Genomic DNA, 24,188 nt, shown 5'->3' with positions numbered 1-24,188 from the left:
AGCATTAAGCCTAGCGATTGGCGAGTGACCAACTTTAGAAATCATCCCAGAAGACATCCGGTCTTACCCAGCCTGGTTACTGGCGTGACTGGGATCATTTTCCTTGTCGGATTGATTTTACACCCTTGTCTAGAACATTCACAAATTTTAAACAACCACAAACATAAATTTACGACCATACACCAGCAGGATTCGAACCCGCGGCTATCGTAACAGTAAGAGGACCGTCCCATCGCCTTTACCACTGCACCATCAAGCCGGCCTATGTTATGATTTAAATGGCTTATTTTCAGTTCAGTTCGTGTAACGATAAGTAAAGCACAAAGAGCACAAAATATCAAGATATTAAAGGTTCTTTTGAAAACCAGACGCGGATAGAGATTTGCTATACTACTCTATGCTTCCGCGGATGCATACTATATGTTGCAGTATATACTGGCGAATTTAACAGACGCCCCGTCCAAAAATTGTTTTTATAATGGCTGGCTATAATATATATATATATATATATATATATACATGTAGAATATAATTATATATTTTATTAATTTGATATATCAAAAATAATACATGTAAGACAACAAACTAAGTTAAAATACTGAACTCAATTCCCATAAAACTAATGTATTAATGCGGCTTCGCAGATATACATAATGTGTTACATTACACAGCATATGTTTATTTATGTTAAAGGATTGAATAAATATAATATTGCCTATATTACATAAAATTAAACAAATATTAAAAGTACATTTATATTTTTATTATTAATAAAAAAGGCAGCCGTATAATAGAAATAAAAATACAGCTTTAATTATTCAAAGTAGATTATATTTTTTAAATATAAAGTTTAGGATAATTAATTTAAACCAAAAACTAAGTGCAGTATCCTTTTGCAATGTTGTATTTCTTCCTAAAATATATGTATGTAAAATATTATTATATTTTGAAATATTTAATTTACCATGCATTCTTCTTGTGCTTCAAACTTTTTTATATAGGTCTGTAATACTTCTTGAAAATTGTACTTTGTATTTCTACATTCATTTATAGCTGTGGCATTATCTTCTACTAGGGACGCCAACAAAGCCAAAACGAATTCGTGGCTCGACTGACGTTCTTTTGACACAAGACTAATTAATGTAGGAACATATTCTAAGAATACTAATCGACCTAAAATATATATGAATAAGGTAAAATACATCATGTATATTAAATTAAATAAGCACTAAGATAATATAACAATAGAAATATATACTTTTGAAGTCTGGCTCACAGTCACATAAAGTACTTAACATAAAGGTTGCTTTTTTTAAAAACCTATCATCTCCTTTACTTAGTGTTGTTAGCAATATAGCTGGACCATTATAATGAATAAATTGGTTAAATCCTTCTGGGTTGTGACGAACAATTGCTAAAATATCTAAATTATTCACAATTCCATAATGCCATCAATTAACTTACAACTGACTGCATATAATGCTTTTAAACCTACTAGTATATTTTCATCTTTTTCAATCATATCTAGTAATTTTGGAATGAATTCATTGTCCAAGACAACTTGTTGACAATATGGATTGTTTTGACATAATTCTGCCAAAAGTTCACAACCAGCTGATCTAATCATCGCATGGGAAGATTTTAAACAGGGATATAAAATCATAAAACCACCAATTTTATGAAAATCTGAAACAAATACACATTATGAAAAATTTAATTTGTCTATTATAAACAAATTACCACATGCAATATCAATATTATCTATATGATCCAAAATGATATTGATTGCAGATTCATATTCAGATATATCATCATCAGATTTAATTTCATTTACATTCTTTAAAATTTCTATTTGCTTCTGTAAAACTTGTATAACATCAACTGACATTGATTTTATTGCTTCTTCTAACCATTTCTTTCTCTAAAATTAATTTTCTAAATAAATTTCTATTTTGTATCATTTTTCATCTCCCTACTTCTTCATCCATTTGGTGAAACTGCGAATCACTTGGCGCGTCTTCAGATTTTGTAGCTTCCATAGCAAACCGTAGTAATCCCTGCAAATTGGTAGGTTGTCTGGGTTGTTGAGATACTGCTTGAGATTCATCTAAAAGTAAAAAAACCATGTTATAAAAATGATTCCAATCGCTAAATTAATTAATATCTATTGGCACTATTTAATAGTAATAATGCCTACTGTTTGATTCTGGTGCTGCACAAATCGCTCCAGCTACTTCACTTTTATTTTCTTCAATACTAGGCATATTTACTATATATCGATAATTTTATCTCTGGCAATATAGTGAATAACGACAATAGCGTAATGAACCAAATTGTTTATTAGATCATTAAATAAATTTTAAAACTTGAAATTTTTGAATGTCAAAATCTTGGTTTTAGGTTATGTTATTCTGGAACTGTCTAGAATGTAAACTTTTGATAAATCATATTTAAATAGAAAGACTTGAATTTATTTATGATATCTTATATCATATAATAATTGCATTGACAGTTGTAATTACATAGAAGTTGTAAACAAAACTCAGCTTTAGGAATACATTATTTTTCTTTATTTATACGTAATATAATTAAAATGGGTATAGATTTTGATATACTCGAACATTGTAAGAAAGTCAGAGCAGATCATGGCCCTCCTTATACTTGCCCTGTTGATAAATGTGGAAGGAGTTATAAAACAGTTTGCGGTCTACAGTATCATTTAAAGGTAAGGCTTATTAGTTGAATTGTGTTGTTGTTGAGAAATTAAATTTTAGAGTTATAATCATGATAATCCATCACCGGTAACCCCATCAACTCCATCAACCCCCAAGAACAAAAAAGGGAGAAATCGTCCGAAAGCAGCAACACCAGCTGTAACTCAAAGTGTCCCAGAACCTCTTACGTTTGAAGAAGCTCAAAAAATGGTACAGTTTGATCTTAATGGTGTAATTTGCAGGTTTGGTAACAGACATCATTTGAATTAATTTAAATATAACATTTTTTTATTGTAGGTGGAATATTAATGATCCTTTAAATGTAATAGCAAAAGAAAATGAAATAAAAGCAGAGGAACAAGAAGCAGAAATTAAATCAGAATTACCTTTAGTAGCCCCTGTGCCGGTTGAACCTATAGTACAGTTACCAGAAGCCAGCTATAAAGAATTAGATGACTATAATATTTGTGATGCACCACCTAGACCAAATGCCTATATTAGATTTATTGAAAAAAGTACAGAAGAATTAGACGGAGAAGTTGAATATGATGTTGATGAGGAAGACACCGCATGGTTGGCCATTATGAATGAGAAACGGTATTTTTTTATTGTATTTTAAATTATGTTATTATATAATATTTTTTAGTGAGTCTCAAGGTCTTGCTCCAGTTAGTGTTGATTCTTTAGAGCTTTTAATGGATCGTTTAGAGAAAGAGTCTTACTTCCAAGTAATACATGTTTGTTCTGTTTTATTTGTGACATTATAATAATTGTGTTATTATAGGCAGCTGTTAATGGTCAAGCTGGAGGTGCTGTAGTCGATGATGATGCTGTATGCTGTATTTGTATGGATGGTGAATGCCAAAATACTAATGTAATCCTTTTTTGTGATATGTGCAATTTGGCGGTACATCAAGATTGTTATGGGGTACCTTATATACCAGAAGGGCAGTGGCTGTGTCGAAGGTTGCTATTCATCATTCATCAAATATATATATATATATATATATATATATATATATATATATATATATATATATATATATATATATATATATATATATATATATATATATATATATACACACACATTAATAAAAAATATATTTCTAAAAAACTTATAGATGTTTGCAGTCTCCTAGTAGACCAGTAGATTGTGTTTTATGTCCTAATCAAGGAGGAGCTTTTAAACAAACAGATTGTGGTAAATGGGCTCATGTTGTTTGTGCTTTGTGGATTCCTGAAGTAAGATTTGCAAATACAGTTTTTCTAGAGCCAATAGGTAAATAAAAAAGCAATAGAAAATACAATATTAATACATTGTTCTTTAACAGTTATTGTTTTATAGATTCTATTGAAACAATTCCCGCTGCTAGGTGGCGGCTGACTTGTTATGTATGCAAGCAAAAAGGTACCGGGGCTTGTATTCAATGCCATAGAAGTTCATGCTATGCAGCATTTCATGTAACTTGTGCTCAACAAGCAGGGTTATATATGAAAATGGATGCAGTAAAAGTAATATTAAATCTCATTAGTTTTTCAAATTAAGTAATGTTATATTTAGGGTGGTGAGGTTGCTGGTCAACCAGTGTTGGTCCAAAAAATTGCATTTTGCGACACTCATGCTCCCGTTGAAACACAAACAGAAAAAGGCGACCAGAAAAAAGAAGATGCACGAAAAAAAATGATACAAGCTAGAAAAGTATGGAATCTGACACATTTTGTTATTTAGGCTGTTAAAATATTTTCTTTGAGGTTTTAGCCAAGAAACGCACTTCTGCACCTGTTATTCTAATACCTACTATACCGCCTGAAAGAATTCAAGAAATAGCTTCATTAGTAACTATAACAAAAAAATCTCAATTTATTCAACGATTAATTGCATATTGGACATTGAAACGTCAATACAGAAATGGAGTACCACTTTTAAGAAGATTACAGAGTGCTCAGGTAGAAACAATTTGAGAATGTATTTAATTATCATGTAATCATTTGAATTTCATTTAGGGAGGTACAAGGGATTCCAATACCAGTAATGTCGATACTATTGAGTTATGTAGGCAATTGAAATATTGGCAATGTTTGCGGCAAGATTTGGAAAGGGCTAGGTATAGGATAATAAAATATTTTTTGTAGTAGTTTAATTTATGTAATTATATAATATTATACGAATTATGCGATAGTTCTTTTAATAATATAGGTTATTATGCGAATTAGTAAGAAAAAGAGAGAAAATGAAATTGGAGTATACAAAAATATGCGAGAAGGTTCTCCATGTCAAACTTAAGCCATTGGAGGCCAGTTTAGGAAAAGTTTTAGATCTGATTGAAGCCAAAGATACTAATGAGATATTTACTGAACCAGTTGACTTAGAAGAAGTACGATTGTAATTTGAGTTTTAAACCTAATATATAATGAGTCCTTTTTTTAATTTTGACGTATAGGTACCAGATTATACAACAGTTGTTACAGAACCAATGGATTTAAGTACAATGAGACAGAAATTAAAGAATGGCTTGTATCCGGACTTGTCAGCTATGGAAAAAGATTTTGATCTTATGATAGCAAATTGTTTAGCATATAATGATAGAGATACTGTGTTCTATAAAGCAGCTATTAAGGTTCATATTAAAATTTTTCATGTCATTTATATGCTTAAAAATGCGATTTTAGATGCGTGATCAGTGTGGCACAATATTTCGACAAGCCAAGAAAGAACTGGAACTTACTGGATTATTAAAGGTTGATAAAGATACAGTTCAGACCAATACAAGTGGTGGTAGTGGCGAGGAGGCGTTAGCATCTGATATCGATAAAGAGTTAGAAAATTTACAGGTATAACTCTTTAAGATTTCTGTTATAAATTATTTTTCATGTTACTTTACACAGGGAAAGACTGGCCCAGATGTAATTGCTAAATTAGATGATCTTTTAATTAAAAGTCAAGCTTTGAAACATGGGTTAGCTAGGGCAAAACGTGTTAAGATTGTTCGCAGTGAGCTTAATAAAGCTAAACGCAATTTAGTTAATGCAGCACAAACTGTTGAAAAGACAGAAGGTAAAAATGAGAATGAAAAATTGAAAGTTGACAATCCGAGTGAAATGGATACTGAGCACACTGATCAAACTGACCAGACAGATGGAGCTTCTCAATCAGATGGCGAAAACGAAGAAGGGAGAAGTAGTGTGACCTCAAATTCAGCAGGTACATTATAATATTTAGCTATATTATTGTAAATGCATTTAATTAATTTAATTGACATTTTATTAGTTGGTTCTCCTGGTGGGGTAAATAGAAGAACAGCTGTCTTATTCACCAAAAAGGCACAAGCAGCATTGAAAAAAGATGACGGCAAAGAAAAGATAGAAGCAGAATCTCCTCCATTGACTCCTAATAAACAGTAAGAATTGATCAACTTCTAATTAAGATATACTTAAACATTTTCCTTTTCAGGAAGAAAAAGGCTCGTAACTCTCAAAATGAAAATGTTACAGTAAATAAAAGTACCACCAATGTACCAGACAGTTTTAAGGTATTGTTTTAAAGTATATGTATATAAAGTTATATTATTGATTATTGTAATTTTTTTTCACATTGTCTCTTTAGATATATCGTGGTGAAAAACAAAGTACAGATGAGGAAAAGAGTGATAGCGATAATTCACTGTCGACTTGCTATTCTCACGAACCTAGTGAAATAGAAAGTGATGATGATGATGAGGAGAGTGATTCACTTACGACATCTGTTGTAGATAAAATTCTCCAACCTCTTCAACTGGTATGGGCTAAATGCAGAGGTTATCCCTGGTATCCAGCTTTGATCATTGATCCAACGATGCCTAAAGGTTAGTATTTGAAAAATGTATTCCATTTAATTTTTTGTCGCTTTTGACGATCTCATCGTAATTTTGCGACTATACGATTATGATTTTTATTTCTAACAATGAACTTTATATATAAAGGACGGAGACAAATATAAAAGTGTATATGTATAAATAAAATGTATGTAGTAAATTAGGAGTAATTAAAAACATTGCTTTTGTGAAAGAGGGGTTGCGTTTTCTTGCAGTAAAGACGGAGATAAGTATCGATAAAGGAAGCAGTATTAGTCCAGGGTGAAATTGAACGTGGTAGTAAATAAGCGGCACTAAATTCAGCTTCAGAGAGTGGGTCTTATGTTACAGAGGATGTATTGGTATTGGTACAGATATAGAGGAGAGGTGGGTCAGGGGTAGATGATGAGGCGAAGAAAAGACTAGGTGTGCAGAGGGAGGCAGTACAATGGATCTAACAGCAAATTTAAGACAGGCGTGTTGTCGATGGTAAGTGAGAGGAATGGTTGATGTAACGGTATTCTGAGGAGAGATTTTTGGATGACTAAGAGTACTTTGATGTAGCCCTTGGAGGCAGCGTTATTTAAGAGAGAGGCACTGTTCTTTTTTGGGAGAATGATCAATATATTTTTATTATAGTTTCTTAGTCAGCACCTGTATGGCAATGGGGTAACCATATGAATAGAATATATGCAGCATAAATAGATCAGAGTACATCGGTTTTTTAGTTCGGCAATGTGGTGCTTCTAGGTGAGCTACCAATAGAATATGTCTCGGATATGAAATGTAAATCGGTCGAAAGCACGCGAGAGCATCCGCCTTTGCGGTTGAAATGGATGACTGAGGACTTGGGAGATAATCTATTCATAGCTCTTTATAGAAGTCTTTCTCCTAGGTTGGTAGACTTAACTGCATAATAGACGGAGCTTTGAGCAAATCCATTGTTTAAGGGACAGACAGAGGACGGAACCCTTTCGAATAGACCGGAAGGATCGATTGTTGAGGAAGTTGTGCACAAATAATAAAATATTGATTTTGTATCTAAGGGAATGAAGTTTATTCCTGATCAACTCCCTATTCACTGGATTAAATGCATACTGTAGATCAAGAGATAGTCCCATGAGATGTTGTTAGGTAGTTAATGCATTTATACATTTTCACCATCAATATCGTTTTGACTTGAACTCCACGATGTGATTAGGAGTGGATTGAATTGATTTCTAGGGATCAGAAGAGTCGATTAAGGATCATTATTTAGAATAATTTAGATAGTCTGCGAGGGAGACGAGTCTGTAATCAGAAGTGGAAGAACGGGCGTCGAGCTCAGGATAGTTCATTGAAAGTAAACGGAAGGTTGATAGAAAGGTCGTTAGGGTTTCTGAGGGAGGAGGATGATTGAGACCAAAGCAAAAGGTTCAGCAAATAAATTAGGGATTTCAGTTTGGTCTGAGCACCAGGAACTGCTTGAATATAGTGTTAATAAACTGTTCTCCTGCCCATATTGTAAAACTTCATCGATGTCTCCTTAGTGTTACAGCCCTTTGAGCCCTTTTGTTTATATTATTAACACCAGCTATTCAAAAACTGACGCTAATTTCAATTTACTTTGATTGCTCACAGCTGACAATTTCAGCTAAACTTGGATTAATCGTTCACTATATTATTCTATTAATGTATTAATTCTATTTTGTTTGTTGATTCTTGGAACAATATTGGTCTTTATTATATAATGCGTAAAATATCAACTTTGCGTCATCTTAATCATCTAAAAACTGCCACAAAAATAAGTTCGCATGTCATCATATTCTGACACTATAAGTGGAGATCAACCAAGATATCATCAAGATACAAAATAATACAACAATACAGAGATTTATTTTCAATATTAGAACAAAGGTTTGGGGTTCACGATTAATAACACTTGCATAAGGAAGTGAATTACTCACATCAACCAGTGTAAGTTGCCACAGACCACAATCTCAATTCTAAAAATACTTCAGGTATTGATGATATTTCACCTGGGTTATTGAAAGTATTGCCACGAGCAAGTGTCCATAGCGTAATATGTATACCATATGTATAATATTTTACGAATCACTTATGATTCGGGACGGGACGGAATTAATACACTACTTATGGCCTTGGAACAAAAGAGACACTTTATTTTGATCCCTCGTAATTTATACCCACTCGATACAAGTCCCAGCGCCCTCTAATAACTTTTCTTCCTCCTTTCTATACTGGCTCTTGTATCGAGACAAGTCATATATTTAACACTCCCCTTCAATTTAAATGTACTATATAACTTAATCTAATTAAGACTGTAAACAAAGATTACAATAGTACATTCAAATTGCCAGAACAAAACTATTACATTGTACATACAAATTTGTTCAAACTTAAAACTATTTTATTTCTACATCGCGAGAATTTTAACTTTAATTAATAATTTACTCAAATGAATCTACACAATTATGTGATAAACAAACGTAACGGTCAGTTTTCTACTTAAAAGCAATTCTCTTTGAACACTCATAGAAATAGTCGCCAAAACACTGTCCAATTTAATATCGATTATATAGTTTGTTCTTGGGCTGCCAAACATACACATCTATTTCTCTTCGAATAAATTTCTTCCATGCCTCCAGGTTGTTTTTATCAAATGGCATGAATCCCTTAATCCTTCCTAGTTGATTACCATACCAGTCTTCATAACTTGCTCCTTCAAGTCCATTTCCGCCTTACATTAGTCCATGGCTTTCTGGTATCATAACTAATTGGTCACCACTGCCGTCTTCTTAATTTGTTCCTTCAAGTCCACTTCTGCCTTACATGGCCATAGTCTTCTGGTATCACTGAGGTGTCATAACTAATTGGTCACCACTATCTCCATTTTCTGCTTCTAATATTGTACTCAATTTTGTTTTCTCCAATTTTCTAACTTTATCACCTTGACTTATTACTTTCAACTCAAATCATTCACTAACATTATTCTGCTTTATGAGCTTTCTTCTGTTCTTTACCTCTATATTCCAAATCAATTATTAATGGGTGGTCACTTTCACTTTTTTTTTTCTTTTAACATTCTTCACAGTTCCTTTTGTTTTATTGTTATTTTCATCTAGACCATATTCATCAGAATCAAATCCTAATATGTTTGTTATTTCCATTACTATCAGAATCATTATCACTCCATTTCCCACTCAAAATCAGAATATTTTTAATATAACCTAGAACTGTCTAAGTGCTCTTGAATGCTTTTTTTTCATCACTCAAACTCTTGATTTCTTCTTCCTGTTGCAAAACTATATGCATCAGTTCACTCACAGATTCTTCTTTAGAATTTTCTATGCTCGCCTTATATTGGTCTCTCTATATATTTTCTAAACGGTATATCTTTAATTATTTCTTTACTATTATTCATATTGAAGTTGACTTCCATTGGCGTACCAAATTGATCTGCTTAGATGCGATCTTGTAACTAACGAAACTTATATGCCTTTTAATCTTCTATATATTACCCTTTAAATTATAACTAAATTATTTTCCACTCTTGCTGGTGTTAATATTAATTTCAATTTGTGTGATCATAACCGCTTTTTCCATTCCTATAAATTGTTTAACTTCATAAAGACTGTCCATTAAATCCACTATACACTCTTCATGTCATCTTGTATTCCAACCTTTAGGTGAATTTCTCAATCCATACAATGCTCGATTTAATTGTTGGTATCTTGTTTAGTTCGTAATCAGAACTAAATTTAATTAATTAATAATGTCCTATTTAATCTTTCCGCTTTTCCATTACTTTGCGGTGAATGGGCTATTGCTATATTCTAAATGAATTCCCTTTTTCCTACAAAATAGCTTTACTCCATGCTGTCTTTCTAATTCATACATTAAGTATTTGAAATTCTTTTCAGCTTCATTTTCTGTCTTAAGGATTTTTACTCTGGTAAAATGGTACAAATCATCTAGTATTTTCTATCCTTTATAAATCTTCCTCCATCTTCAGATATAGGGTTTATTAGTCTATAAATATCTGAATAAATTAATTCTTCGATTGCACTTGTTCTTGTCTCTAGCTTCTACGCACATAGAACAAGATTTATCTATCTTCTTCACCAATAGAATTGATATTTATATCAAAATTCTAATATTTTGTAACTAAACTCAAAATAACTATTCTCCATCCTTACAAATTAAAAATTCTTCATTGGGTTCGATAGCTTTTCATTCTACCTGTAATTCTGTTCAACCCCTTTTTCTAGTTTCCAATATTTCTCTGGTCCTTGCACATGGTTGACTTTCTAAACTCGTCTACATTACTAATTGGTACATTGATTACAATGTTTTCTTTATCCTACCGATAATTATATTGGACCCCATGTTACTCGTTTACTAGTGTTTCCCTGACCATTATAAATTATACACATGGTGGATTTTCTAAACTTGGATTACTTCATTACTAATTACTACATTGACTACAATGTTTCCTTCTATCCTACTGATAATTCTGTTGGATCCCACGTTACTAGTTTACTAGTGCTTCACTGATCCTTGTATATTATACACGTGATTGACCTTCCAAACTCTTAACCACTGCACCACTATTTACTACATTGACTACAATGTTTTCTTCTATCCTACTTATAACTCAAGATCACATTTTTCTTGTTTTCTGGTGTTCCTTCTGATGGTCATTGATCTTTGAGTGCTCTAGTGCTCCGAAATTAATTTCCGTCTGTTGCATACAGCCATCTTGTTACTTCCTCTTTCCTTCGTGTATATATAACTATATATGTACTATACCGAACCAAACACTTTTTTCCTAATCTCCATTCCCCTGCACTCTCCGTCGTCACCCTACTACTTCTCATTTACACCGAGAATTCTAGGCCCATAACCTTTTACGAATCACTTATGATTCGGGACGGGACGGAATTAATACACCACTTATGGCCTTGGAACAAAAGAGAAACTTTATTTTGATCCCTCGTAATTTATACCCACTCGATACAAGTCCCAGCGCCCTCTAATAACTTTTCTTCCTCCTTTCTATACTGGCTCTTGTATCGAGACAAGTCATATATTTAACATAATATACTCTACGCAAGTATGATGTTGACGTATATATTCAATGTTTGTTTGATACTGAAGCATGTTCCGGAATGTTTTAAGGTTGCTCAAATAATTATGCTAAAAAAACCCGACAAACCGGCAGTACAAGCCGGATCTTATCTTACCTATTTCGCTGCTACCTGTGATATCAAAATTATTTGACAAACTGCTGTTAAAACATATTAAACCATTTATAGAAATACCAGATTTACAGTTTGGATTTCGAATCTTGGACGTCTCACAAGCTTTTACTGGGTATTACATTTGAGTTTAATGTACATAATGAGCAAATTGCTACTGAATAATTACTGTAAACTGCTGGAATCATATCTTTTTGAAAGAAAATGTATAGTTTCGCATGAAGAGACATTCTCAATATTTAAACTTTAAATTCTATTGGCGTTCCCCAGTGGAGTGTCTTGGGATACAATACTTGCAACAGCACTCGGAACATTTGCCGACAGCACAGTTATCATGGTTCTGCTTAAGGCAAGAGAAAAATGTGCGTTACGGCGAAATGACAAAAACCAAATTATATCACTTGACGGGTGACCGATTCCTAAAGCAGAATCAGTTCAATACCTCGGCATCCATGGCAGGTTAAATTGGAAATACCATGTTAGACAAAAACCAGAACAGATTAGACTCAAAGTCAAGCAGCTATACTGGTTGGTTGGAAGATACTCTCAACTTGACCTAAAATCAAAGAGATTGGTTTATCAGTCAATCACAAAACCAATTTGGACCTATGGGGTGCAAATGTATTGTTGCACTAAAACATCAAACCAACTAGTAGTCCAACGCAGCCAAAACAAAAGTTTCACGATTAATTACCAATATTTATCGCAACGTAAACAACGAAGAGTTGGTTTCCAAAGCAAATTGATTTATGGAGTGATCCAATATTTCGCCTTAAAACATGAAATCAGGTTGCTAAATCACAGCAATGTGAAGACTGAACCGAACCAAACCACACGAACTTATATAGTGTATTCTTAACTTTAGCTTAGGTAGCTTTATTTTATTTTAATTTGTGCTAGAACCTATTTTCTAGAATCGATTTGATGAAGGTGTTTGGGCAATTAAAACAATGAATTCAACTGAGTTGCTCTGTATTTATACTTTACAAACTCGATTAAAGCCACAACACAGAATGCCTCAAATTGACCGGATCTTCATATTGCCCGGGTTGCTTTAGCACGAGCATGCGCCGTAGCGTTCATACAATTTTATATTTCAAGGAAACTACTCTGGCATTTATTTATGCAACCATATATACACACGCCTTCACCATATAGGCGCATCCACCCAACTATTTATATGTCCAACATTTGGGAAATACATATTGATATATTAATCCGAGTAAGATGAGGAAGCAATTCTAAGCCCAATTCATGGATTTTTGCCATTGTTTTCATTGACTTGTGACACGATGCATTGTCTTGGTGAAGCAGCACTTTCTTTTTCTTCAAATGCGGCCGTTGTTCTGCGATTTCGTCCTTCAAACGGTCCATTAACGCTACGCAACAGTCGCTGTTAATGGTCTTTGCTTTTTCAAGGTAGTCAATGAAAACTATTACATGCGCATCCTAAAATACGGACGCCACAACCTTGCCAGCCGACTGTTGCGTTTTCCCATGCTTTGGAGCGGATTCATCGTGTGTAGTCCACTCGGATGACTGTCAATTGGACTTCGGAGTGAAATAATGGAGCCATGTTTCATCCATTGTCACATATAGACGCAAAAACTCGAGTATATTACGCTTGATCATCTTCAAACACTGCTCCGAATCATGAATTCGTCGTTGTTTTTGGTCAAAAGTGACCTCGCGCGGCACCCACTTTGCACAGAGCTTTCTCATACCGAAATATTCGTGAGTGATGTGATATACACGTTCAGTTGATATCTTTAGAGTGTCTGCTATCTCATTCAATTTCAATTTACGGTCGTTCAAAATCATTTTGTGGATTTTTAAATGTTTTCGCCGGTAACAACCACTTTTGGGCGTCCGCTGCGTTCACCGTCTTCGGTGCTCATTTCACCACGTCTAAAGTTAGCATACCAATTCTTGTATATAATTGAATTGTTTTGTTGCACATATATGTTATATACATTTCAAAATAATTTAGAAACCAATGGATAAGACTAGAAATGAATTGACTTGGTAGACCTAATTTTTCTATTTGTATTATGTTTTATATGTGGTATTTTTATTTAAGGTTATATACATAAAGGTGTTCCATTACCCACGCCACCACAAGAAGTGTTAGATTTGTCATCGAAATTCACTGAACATGTATATTTAGTTTTATTCTTTGATGCTAAAAGAACATGGCAGTGGTTACCAGCAGAAAAATTGGAGCTTATGGGAGTTGACACTGAAAAAGATGAAGCAAAAGTAAGTATATGCTTTTGTGCTGATGTTTTCATAAGTAATGTGAATATTGTGGATAACACATTCAGAATTGAAATTGAATCTTTTACTTATAAATTTAAATTGCATTGCTTATATATAAAATAGTAGTAATGAGAAGAAGTAATATCTGAATTTAGGTTTTTACAGATCTTTCAACATATGGTTGAATGTTGTAACACTGATGATGTGACATACAATATATAGATTACTGGTTTTTTCCCGCTGAAAGTCAAAATAAATCATTTATCTTATTTTATGTTTATTACATTTTTAATAATTTAAATCATATTCATTTTGAATTTAATTAAAACAGGAAGGGTATATTAATAATTTTACTTTGTTTTAGGTTAATGAACCTAGAAAACAATCTGATAGAAAAGCGGTAAAGAAAGCCTATGAAAATGCTCTCAACTATATTCAGCAGATAAGTGAAGTGACAGAAAATGAACAAATTGATACGAAAACCTGACATATGCGTCGTTTATGTCGTCAGAAATTTTCATTTTTTTTCTAATATAAGATTCGAATTTTTTTACATTTCGAGTAAAAATTAATATAGAAAATGTTGAATCAACATGTTATACTCCTATTATTATTTTTTAATAAACATTCTTTTAAAGAATTATAATAAATATTGTTTTATTTACGATAATTTTTCAACTTATATGCAATATCCTTAAAGCAGACGATGTACAAATATGATACAATCGTCTCATCACTTCGTTTGTCACATAGAAAATATAATTTACAGGATTGCTTCTTGGATCGCAGTTATCCTTTGGTATTGCTATTTATAAGAATAATTACGGCCGGCTTGGTTGGCGCAGGACCTACCATTGCTGTGGCATGGTCATAAATTTTTGTTTGTGATTGACCTAGACAACAGTGCAAAATCCTACAAGGAAAATGATCTCAGTCACGCCATTAACCAGTCATGTAAGACCGGATGTTATTTGGGATGAGTTCTAAGTTGGTCACTCGCCAGTCGGTAGGCTTAATGCCGAGGACCGTGGTTCGGAGTCCATGTTAAACAGTAGGTCCAGTCCAGATAAATCCTCGTTGGTAAAAAGGAGACTTCGAAATATATTTAAAAAAACACTATTTCGGCCTGTGTGTTGTGCCAGGAGTGTGCTGTAATAAACTAAGGTAGTAGTATTGTCTAATATAAAATGTATTTTAATCTATAGTTAATACATTTACTTAAAAAGCATGAATCAATACATTATTGTCTCCTAAAATTACTGGTATGAATGTATCTACATTTTTAGCGTACAAGTAGGAATAGCAAACTATTTTGGAAATGCCTACTAAATAATGTAACAGGCTCTCGAAATCGTTATTCAAATTTTTCAGAAAGTGGTCTAGCGTTGATGTGTGGTGAATCAGTTATAAAAGAAAATTTTTAAACGCTATGCTAATTTTTAATATCTAGTACAAGTTGACAATTGATGAAAATAAAATTGTGAGCTTTAAACTTGTGAATTATGAGATTAGTATGAAATTGGTATAGATGAAAAATTCATTGATACTTGGTCGGTTTTATAAAGAGAAATATTATTATTGTATTGTATGGAGGCTATATAGGAGGTTGTGCAATATATTGCTCAATTGCGAGTCCAGACGTACAATCTTGACAATAGACGGCACAATATTTTCCCGTTTATGTAATATAATTTCAAGTTTTTGAAAATCACTCATTATATCGCGCAACCTTTCAATCTCGTCTACATATGGTCAATTATATTGCAAAAACCCAAATATTGCCCAATAATATTGGACGTCTACGTTTTTTTATATTGAAAGCGATCTGAAACTGAACACTAAAGGTATTTTGAACGTCCGTTATCTGTCTCGTGTTATCAGTCTGATCACATCTCTTTCTAAAAATTCTTTAGAATATGAAATCGTTGTTTTATTTGAAATTATGTAATATATTACAGTTATAACTGATATTTTTGAGGATATGATTGATTATGTAAAAAGAAACATTTATTTTTCTTTCTTTTACAAGAGTTTTTTATTTGTTTTGTCTTTCAATAGCAATTGAATTGTACACTTATAATTGTATTGAACTGTATTGAATAACACTTATAGAAAACAAGTACAGAAGTACTAAAAAACAATGTTTAGACTTAAATATAAAATTTGTTAACATATATTTATTATATATGTATATATAAGTAATATATTTATTATACATGAATGCTTAAATTAGAGCTTACACTATTAAATTCGTTTCAAGTATGTTAGTTAGGCTTCTTTTTGTCCTGATTTTTCTTTTTAATTTTTTTAATATTGTTCCTCTTTTCTAGAATATTAAGTTATTTTAATCAAAAAAGAAAACATATTTGAATAGTTACCCTCGAAAAAGAATGGGTCATAACCAAATGGAGGAGCTGGTTCTGGTTGCCACATTTCATTCCAATAATTATTTGTTTGATATATATCAACCGGTCTTACGTTATTTTGTCTTCTTTGGGGTACATATATTATTTCGATAGGCGTATCTTCACCTTGAACATAGTTGTCATCTTCTTCAGAACTCGAATCTGAATAATTTGAAATTATTATAATTATTACAAAATTTATTAGGACTGGCAATTAATTCATATTAGTGTCATATATTGTCCACCATCTTAATTTTTCTTTTGGTTGCAGACAGTTAAAATTGTATAGTGTATATATTTGGTCATTTTTATCTCTTGATTTAAGAAATCCATTTTTGAAACCGCTAAAAAAGTAGTGATGTTGAAGTCAATGACAAAGTATACCTCTACACTCAAATAACATCCCAGAATTAATATTGGAAACAATAATTATTGGACACGAACTCTGTAAAGAACTTGTGGATGATCCTAAGTCTATAAGTTAAGAGCTGGAAGGTGTATGCATTGGTTTCAGAAATAGCCAGATAGAAAGCAAGCAGTTTATCACACGAATCCATTAACAATCTATTATATAGATATATTATATCATAAAACCACTGTCGCGGTTTTCTGTGGTATACTGTTGATGATGATGAAAAAGCTTATTTTTTAATCCTATTTAGAGCATTCAATGCGTAATCAAAACGGATTATTTACAGTGTTGTACTATGCTATTAAACCTGAACATTTAAAGAATGTTCTTGGTTCGAAGTTAGTGGTATATGAAAGGGCCAGAACAAACTTTAAGCGAAATACTCCAAGATTTGAAAATCCATTTAAGGAAGTAATTTAGGTAAGTCATACTGTTGCTGACAACACTCGGTCTCAGATTTTTACATAACTCGAAGACCTTGTTAAATTTGGGATGGTATTTCATTGTCATACACAGCATATTCAGCAACTTTGGTTCAAAATGCTGAACGACATGCTTAAGTTTGCTGAAAGCCATCGTATCGAGTCTTGCAAGGCTCCCGTGAGGATATTCTTATGTTGCTATGAAGGGGGCACAAAGTTATAAAAAAATTATAATATTGTTAAATTCGTTGAAAAATTTATGTAATTTGCATTTTTTTAATGTTCCTAATAATATATCGCTAAGAAATTAACTTTTTTCTCTTATATTACTTAGTATAAGTGAAATAAACAAGTTTTACTTAAGGAGTAATATAAGATATTACCTTCATTCTCGCTTTCATTTGGGACTTTATTTGGAGGTCTGCCAATTCCCGGTTGTTGATTACCATCTGAACAAATTACGTAGCACCCATCTAGACGGCTCCTTCCTTGCATTTGCCGATGTTTAAATATTTTGGATTTAGCTTTCTTGTTTAATAAAATACGTTCTTTTCTGAAATGCTTTCTGCCGTGATGTTTTTTGGTTTTCTTAGCTTGTTGCTTCTGTAGTTTTCTAGATTGGGTTGGGCTACCTAAATCATAAAATATAGAGTGGTATGTGGGATCTGTTTACTGGTATTTTTTCATAAAATTACAGAAACTATATTCATAAATATTTTAGTGGTTATTATTTTATAAAAAAGAATATAATATCCGAATATTTGTAAAATTTGAAACATAAAAAACAATTTTAACATGATAAATTTAAAATACTTGGAGCTTAATATTTCTTTCTCTCCGATGTACATCTAAGAATAAGATCATACATCTGAATGATTTTGTATAGTGGGACTTTCTGCTCTTCTAATGGTCCCAAATACGTGACACTTGCACTCGCTTAAACCGTGTTGCGAACTATAAAATGTATCTGAAGTCTTAATATCTGTATCAATGAATATAGAAAAATCCTTAACGAATAATAGATCCATTAAATAGTTTGTATCATTATACATGTATGTTGTTAAATACTTTTCGTGTAATTTCAATCACTTTTATGTTGAAAGGAATTTTTATATTTCATATTTATATGGCAGCTTGAAGAAAGCTAAAAAGACATATTCAGCTTGCAAGGGTGTCCAAAGTAAGAGCCAAAACGAGCGAAATTTCCGCGCTTAATATATACGTGAAAGTAATTAGGCCGAAATCCTGTTTGCTCTTTTCGGTTCGTTCTTTTGTAAGTTGCCCAAAATCTCTTTTTAATTTCTAATATGATGTTGTAGAGAAACATGAACAATTTGCCTTCAAGTTAGCCCTAACCCTCAAAAGGTGGTGTATAAATTTGACAGCTGTCGGATCATTAGTTTGTGAATTATAGCATTTTGAGTGAAGTAACTTTTGTTATTGTGAAAAAAATGGATAAAAAGGAATTTTGCGTGTAGATAAATTATTTCTTTTTGAAGGGAAAAAATACAGTTGAAGCAAAAACTTGGCTTGATGTCGAGTTTCCGGACACTGCCCCAGGAAAATCAACCATCAAGGAGTGGTATGCTAAGTTTAGACGTGGTAAAATGAGCACCGAAGACGGTGAACGCAGTGGACGCCCAAAAGAGGTTGTTACCGACGAAAACATTTAAAAAATCCACAAAATAATTCTGAAATGTAAATTGAAATTGAATGAAATAGCAGACATTCTAAAGATATCAACCGAACGTGTACATCATATCATTCACGAATATTTGGGTATGAGAAAGCTCTGTGCAAAGTGGGTGCCGTGCGAGCTTATTTTTGACCAAAAACGACGAGTTGATGATTCGGAGCAGTGTTTGAAGATGATCAAGAGTAATAAACTCAAGTTTTTGCGTTGATATGTGACAATGGATGAAACATGACTCCATCATTTCACTTCGAAGTCCAATCCAGAGTCATCCGAGTGGACTATACACGATGAACCCGCTCCAAAGCGTGGAAAAACGCAACAATCGGCTGGCAAGGTTATGGCTTCTGTATTTTGGAATGCGCATGGAATAATTTTTATTGACTACCTTGGAAAAGAAAGGATCATCAACAGCGACTATTACATAATATTATTGGACCGTTTGAAGGACTGCTTCACCAAGACAATGTATCGTGTCACAAGTCAGTGAAAACGATGGCAAAAATCCATGAATTGGGTGTCGAATTGCTTCCTCGTCCACCGTATTCTCCAGATCTGGCCCCCAGCGACTATTTCCTGTTCTCAGATCTCAAAAGAATACTCTCTGGGAACATATTTTTGTCGAATGAAGAGGTGATCGCCGAAATTGAGGCCTATTTTGAAGCAAAGGACAAATCGTACTACAAAAATGGTATCGAAAAGTTGGAGGATCGCTATAATTAGTGTATCACCCTTGGAGGGAATTATGTTGATTAAAAAAAAACTAATTTTGCCAAAAAATGTGTTTTACCAAGGTAGGCCGGGGACTCTTCAATTGACCTGTTATAACCGTTCGAAAAAGATGGATATTATCTTGAATGTAATACTTCCCACACGCATCATCTTAAAGAAGCAAAAGCTCCTGGAGCTTGTGTTATTTGACTTACTACTTCAGCAGTATATGTCTTATGTAACATGACCCAGACTATCTGGCCATTTGTTTCTTTGACTATCTTAATGGTGAACGAGTGAGCCAGGTTGGTCTGTTTTTACCCTGTGTCGCTTTGTGTCTCCGTTCAACAAGTCGCCCCTTCATTCTTTTAATAAATTAGTTTTTAAGTAAAATAATAGTTTCTTTTTAAATTTATATCGCTTTCATAATTATAACTTATGTACTTGCTCTATCTCGATCCCGTTAAGATTTACAACAGCAGGCGATTCGTTAGTTGTCAATACTTTGGTATTTCTCCATTAATTCTCAGGAAGTAAAAGTAACGCTATTTAAAGCTCAAATTTTGGCAGATCTCTCTGATTACGCAAACTTAGACATGCAATCAATATCGATGAAATATTTGTTGAATATGTTTCAATATTGTTTAGGAGTGAAATGATCCAATTCATATAGATTTAATAATTAATGGCCAAAAGCCTATATCAACAGTTGGTTGTCTTCTTCTATACTATATACCCATATCTAATGAAATATGTTATGTATAAAAGTATGAACTTAAAGGAAAACTAGATTTGTTTTATATAAACATATAGATAATATACAGTTAATGACTTACCAGATTTTGTAGTTGCTGTTGATGTCTCAGTATCGTCTTCACTGCTCTCTTCTCCACTCTCTTCTGTAGATGTACTATTTGACGTTGTTGTATTAGGTTTAGTAGTACTAACTGCAGGAGTTGTAGTTTCTTTTGTGGTAGTTTGTGTGTTCGATACAGAAGTGCAGTTATGTAAGAAATTTGGTGGTAAAGATAATGGAGGTTGTCCAGGGCATATCAAGTTACAATTTTCTGAAGGGTTCTGTCTGTGTTGTAATACGGATTTTCTTGCTGTGTGTTTATGGTGGACTTTTGTTTGGGCATTTTTATCTATAAAATAGGTATATTATATATATAATCTAGAACAGTTTTAATAAAATAACTAATACATGTTTTGTTGTATTATATTATCAGGAGCTTGCAGGTATTCTGATCATTTTTTCTCTTTAATAAAGCAATAAAGCACACACAGTTGAGAACAGTTAGTACAATATGTATTGAATATAAACAATATTTTTTCTTGCCTTGGTGGCGCAGTGGTAAAGGCGATGGGACGGTCCTCCTTCTGTTGCGATAGCCGCGGATTCGAATCCTGCTGGCGCGTAAATTTATATTTGTAATTGTTTAATATTTGTGAATGTTCTAGGCAAGAGTGTAAAATCCTACAAGGAAAATGATCCCAGTCACGCCAGTAACCAGGCTTGGTAAGACCGGATGTCTTCTGGGATGATTTATAAAGTTGGTCACTCGCCAGTCCATGTTAAACTTTAGGCCCACTCCAGATAAACCCATAGTTGGTAAAAGGAGACTAAAATATATTAAAAAAAAATTCTTCTACTAATTTTTTCTTATTCTATCATTTTCTACCATTTATCTCATGGGTCTGATGAAATGGCGATACCGTGTCGTAAGAAAGATGTTGGTTTTTCAGCGATTCAATCATCGATTAATTTTCGCACATCTTCTGCCTTTCGAAACCGTACACTAAGGAATGCTGTATCGATTTGAATAAGTGTTAATCAGAACTCGCTATATCTGGCGAGCGCAGCAAAACTTTCCCTTCGACTTGTCGTAGTCTATTCTTCATAACTCTTCCAACGTGTTTCTGTTGTTTCTCATGCGCGCTGTCATGCAACAGTTGTTAACAATAGGTCATTCAATTTGTTAAATAGATGTCGGCAGACATCTGCAGTACAGTTTCGTTAGGTTTTAGCAGCTCGTAATATACTATTATACATACACCTTGCTGATCCCACCATATGCACAGCAAAATTTTATGGCCTTGAATATTCCGCTTCAGTGTCGATGTGGATGGCTGTCCTGCAATGACTAATTATTTTTTGAATTTGGAATTGTCATAGTAAATCTACGTTTCTTCGCCAGTCACGATACTCCACAGAAAACACTTCTTTTTTTCCCGACAAGTAATGAAATTGCTATGTTGAAATGTTTCGAAAATATATTCAAAATTAATGTGGTATTTAGTTTGCTCCCTTTTGCATCTTTGCTCTTGTTTATAAATCTCTGGAAACAGTTGATTCATGACCTGCTAAGCGGTATGAAGGACATTTGAAAGTTGAGTCTCGGTTTTATCCAAAAAGTCTTGCAATTCATTGTCTTCGAAAGTTTTTAGTCCTTTAAGTTGTTCTTTGTCTTTAACACCAACATCACTTTTAAATCGTTGAATCTAATTTCGACAATTTGCATATGATGGAGCAGCATATTTTCGTTGAACAGCTTAATAATACTAAATGGAAAACTATTATTTTATCTGGAGAAATGTCAAGTACACAAATGTTAGTATTGTTAGTAACATCAGTTTTTTGTAAAATGAATATTGTTCGTGAATTACCTCTATATTGGTAAAAAGCAAACAAAAAAATTGTTATTGTAACTTTTTGGACCAAATTGATGCAAACATTTGTGAAGCTAAGTCTGGTCTACAGAAGAAAAAATAAATAATTTTCTTTAAGATATCATAGAGTTCATTCCTTAAACCGTTGTTAAAATCAGTGAATTGAAGTACAAATTTTTTCAACGACCAGTTTATTTTTCACAAAAGAAATATGTATTAAACGAAGCAGTAGTAGTTGCCTTGGAAGGCTATTTTGCTGGCCTTTTGGAAATTTACTGTGTTGATGGGATACATATATTGGACGGAATAAGTGTATTGCAGCTGAGATAAGCTATATATACTTATGCTATACTATACTTATAATCCGTTCCGAGGACACCCAGTGTTAATCAATTGGCGATAGAACATTTAGTCAATTTTTTTAATTATATACTCAGAATATTACCTGGCATTAATGTTGTTGTAGCTAAAACTGCAAGACTAAATAAAATTGTTAATTTTAGTTCTTTAATCATGATCGTTTTTAAGCTTACTTAATTAATACAGGAAACAAAGTGAAAATAAATAGATGTATGAAAATATTACATACTAATCGGGTTTCTACTGACAAGCGACCTTTCAGAAACTTGTAATTAAAATTGTTTTACGTGTATGCTATTGAATATTCATAAATGTGAATAAGGTCGTTTTATGATAACAGAAAAAATGTGATAATATAGTATGACATACTTCCACATGACATTTCATGGGAATGAATAACTATTATTATGCATTTTAAATTTATATTTTTATTGAAAGAAAATATATATTTAGCTCTGGCATTTCAATGAAAATTGTAAAATGTTCGTCACTAACAATAATTTTTTTTCATCTTTTGTCTTTAGATTCCTTTTAGCCCATGAACTCCTGACCAGATTAAAATAACTATTAGTTGGACCGAGAAACATCTAGAAAATATGACAGGTGGAGTTGAACTTTCAATTTGAGCGTGTAAAATATTTTTTTCGGAAGTTTTGAGGCTCCTAGATGAGCGTGGTATTTTAAAATAGTTTGTTGTGTCGTTCAGGAGTATGGCGCCCATTTTTCTTTCAGACACATTATAGTTTTGCTTTTATTTGGTTTTAACATTTCCTAATTGAGTGAATTTTGATGACTCTACCAAATATTAATTAGAAGCGTAGAATTGTGAATATTTTGCTTTGCAATTGATGTTACCGGTTTGTCAGCTTTGTTTAAGAGTTTATACGTTTAAAATCGTTACACCAGATCTATTACCAGTGACAATCTGATATCCGAATTTCCTTCTTGTTTTCTCTTTGTCACTGAAGTTTCAAGTTAAAAATAAAAAAAACGCATTGAGAGCAATGCCACTGGGTTTCGATACATAAGGCAATTTAATTTTTTGTTATTCAGCACTTGTCTATTATAATTAAGATGTTAAGATTCCATTGATTTAGATCATTTTTGAAGTGTTTTATATGAGATTTAATTGAGCACTCTCCAATTTTTTATTAATGAGTTTTGTCGGTTCTTTGGGCTGTTTCTATTTGTTTTGCAAATAAACATTAACACATTTAAAAAGTCCAAACCACTTTCAACATAATTGCTCCTGATATAGTTCTATTAAAATAAGACAACTTTCAAAATAACTTTTTCCATTGTAAAATAACCAATTAAAACTCCCCACAAAAGCATTATTTGCTACAAAAGATAAATTTCATAAAGTATAAATTAATATTATTTATATTTTAACCAAATTAATGCTTAATATCAGCTGCAGAAATATATTATTGGAGAATACAACGGAA

At 32.7% G+C, this 24,188-nt stretch overlaps 3 protein-coding genes across 5 annotated transcripts; 1 reads left to right on the top strand and 2 right to left on the bottom strand.

Annotated features, from left to right (window-relative positions):
• Positions 1–741: 741 nt before the first annotated feature.
• LOC143193111 (hsp70-binding protein 1) lies at positions 742–2,430 on the bottom strand. The gene is made up of 7 exons (XM_076399079.1): positions 2,198–2,430; positions 1,977–2,107; positions 1,741–1,921; positions 1,465–1,686; positions 1,259–1,414; positions 965–1,173; positions 742–913 (listed from the first exon to the last, which is right to left on the bottom strand). Exons 1-7 carry the CDS (start codon positions 2,262–2,264, stop codon positions 860–862), a joined length of 1,020 nt encoding a protein of 339 aa, XP_076255194.1. The 5' UTR covers positions 2,265–2,430; the 3' UTR covers positions 742–859.
• Positions 2,423–14,717, top strand: Br140 (bromodomain-containing protein 140). 2 transcript variants are annotated; one of them, XM_076399072.1, is made up of 19 exons: positions 2,423–2,725; positions 2,775–2,956; positions 3,012–3,311; positions 3,361–3,442; positions 3,499–3,680; positions 3,839–3,996; positions 4,063–4,223; positions 4,279–4,416; positions 4,470–4,664; positions 4,722–4,822; positions 4,915–5,092; positions 5,159–5,335; positions 5,388–5,549; positions 5,604–5,919; positions 5,986–6,115; positions 6,169–6,247; positions 6,322–6,559; positions 13,889–14,067; positions 14,432–14,717. In XM_076399072.1, exons 1-19 carry the CDS (start codon positions 2,594–2,596, stop codon positions 14,552–14,554), a joined length of 3,213 nt encoding a protein of 1,070 aa, XP_076255187.1. In that variant the 5' UTR covers positions 2,423–2,593; the 3' UTR covers positions 14,555–14,717. The 2 variants fall into 2 exon arrangements, with proteins under 2 accessions (XP_076255187.1, XP_076255186.1); XM_076399071.1 differs by having other exon boundaries at positions 4,063–4,229.
• A 1,478-nt stretch (positions 14,718–16,195) lies between these two features.
• LOC143193108 (uncharacterized) lies at positions 16,196–22,997 on the bottom strand. Of its 2 annotated transcripts, XM_076399070.1 has the most exons (6): positions 22,914–22,997; positions 22,826–22,860; positions 20,547–20,855; positions 17,690–17,938; positions 16,446–16,634; positions 16,196–16,393 (listed from the first exon to the last, which is right to left on the bottom strand). In XM_076399070.1, the coding sequence occupies exons 2-6, from the start codon at positions 22,830–22,832 to the stop codon at positions 16,332–16,334; spliced, it is 816 nt and encodes a 271-aa protein (XP_076255185.1). In that variant the 5' UTR covers positions 22,833–22,860; positions 22,914–22,997; the 3' UTR covers positions 16,196–16,331. The 2 variants fall into 2 exon arrangements, with proteins under 2 accessions (XP_076255185.1, XP_076255183.1); XM_076399068.1 differs by having other exon boundaries at positions 22,826–22,982.
• Between the last annotated feature and the right edge of the window lie 1,191 nt (positions 22,998–24,188).

Source organism: Rhynchophorus ferrugineus, unplaced genomic scaffold (assembly GCF_030347505.1).
Source record: "Rhynchophorus ferrugineus isolate W39M unplaced genomic scaffold, kcgeb_rfMv2 rfM3, whole genome shotgun sequence".
In the NCBI taxonomy this organism is placed as follows: Eukaryota; Metazoa; Arthropoda; class Insecta; order Coleoptera; family Curculionidae; genus Rhynchophorus; species Rhynchophorus ferrugineus.
The sequence above is the reverse complement of the archived record's forward strand: the minus strand, read 5'-3'. Positions and strand labels throughout refer to the sequence as shown.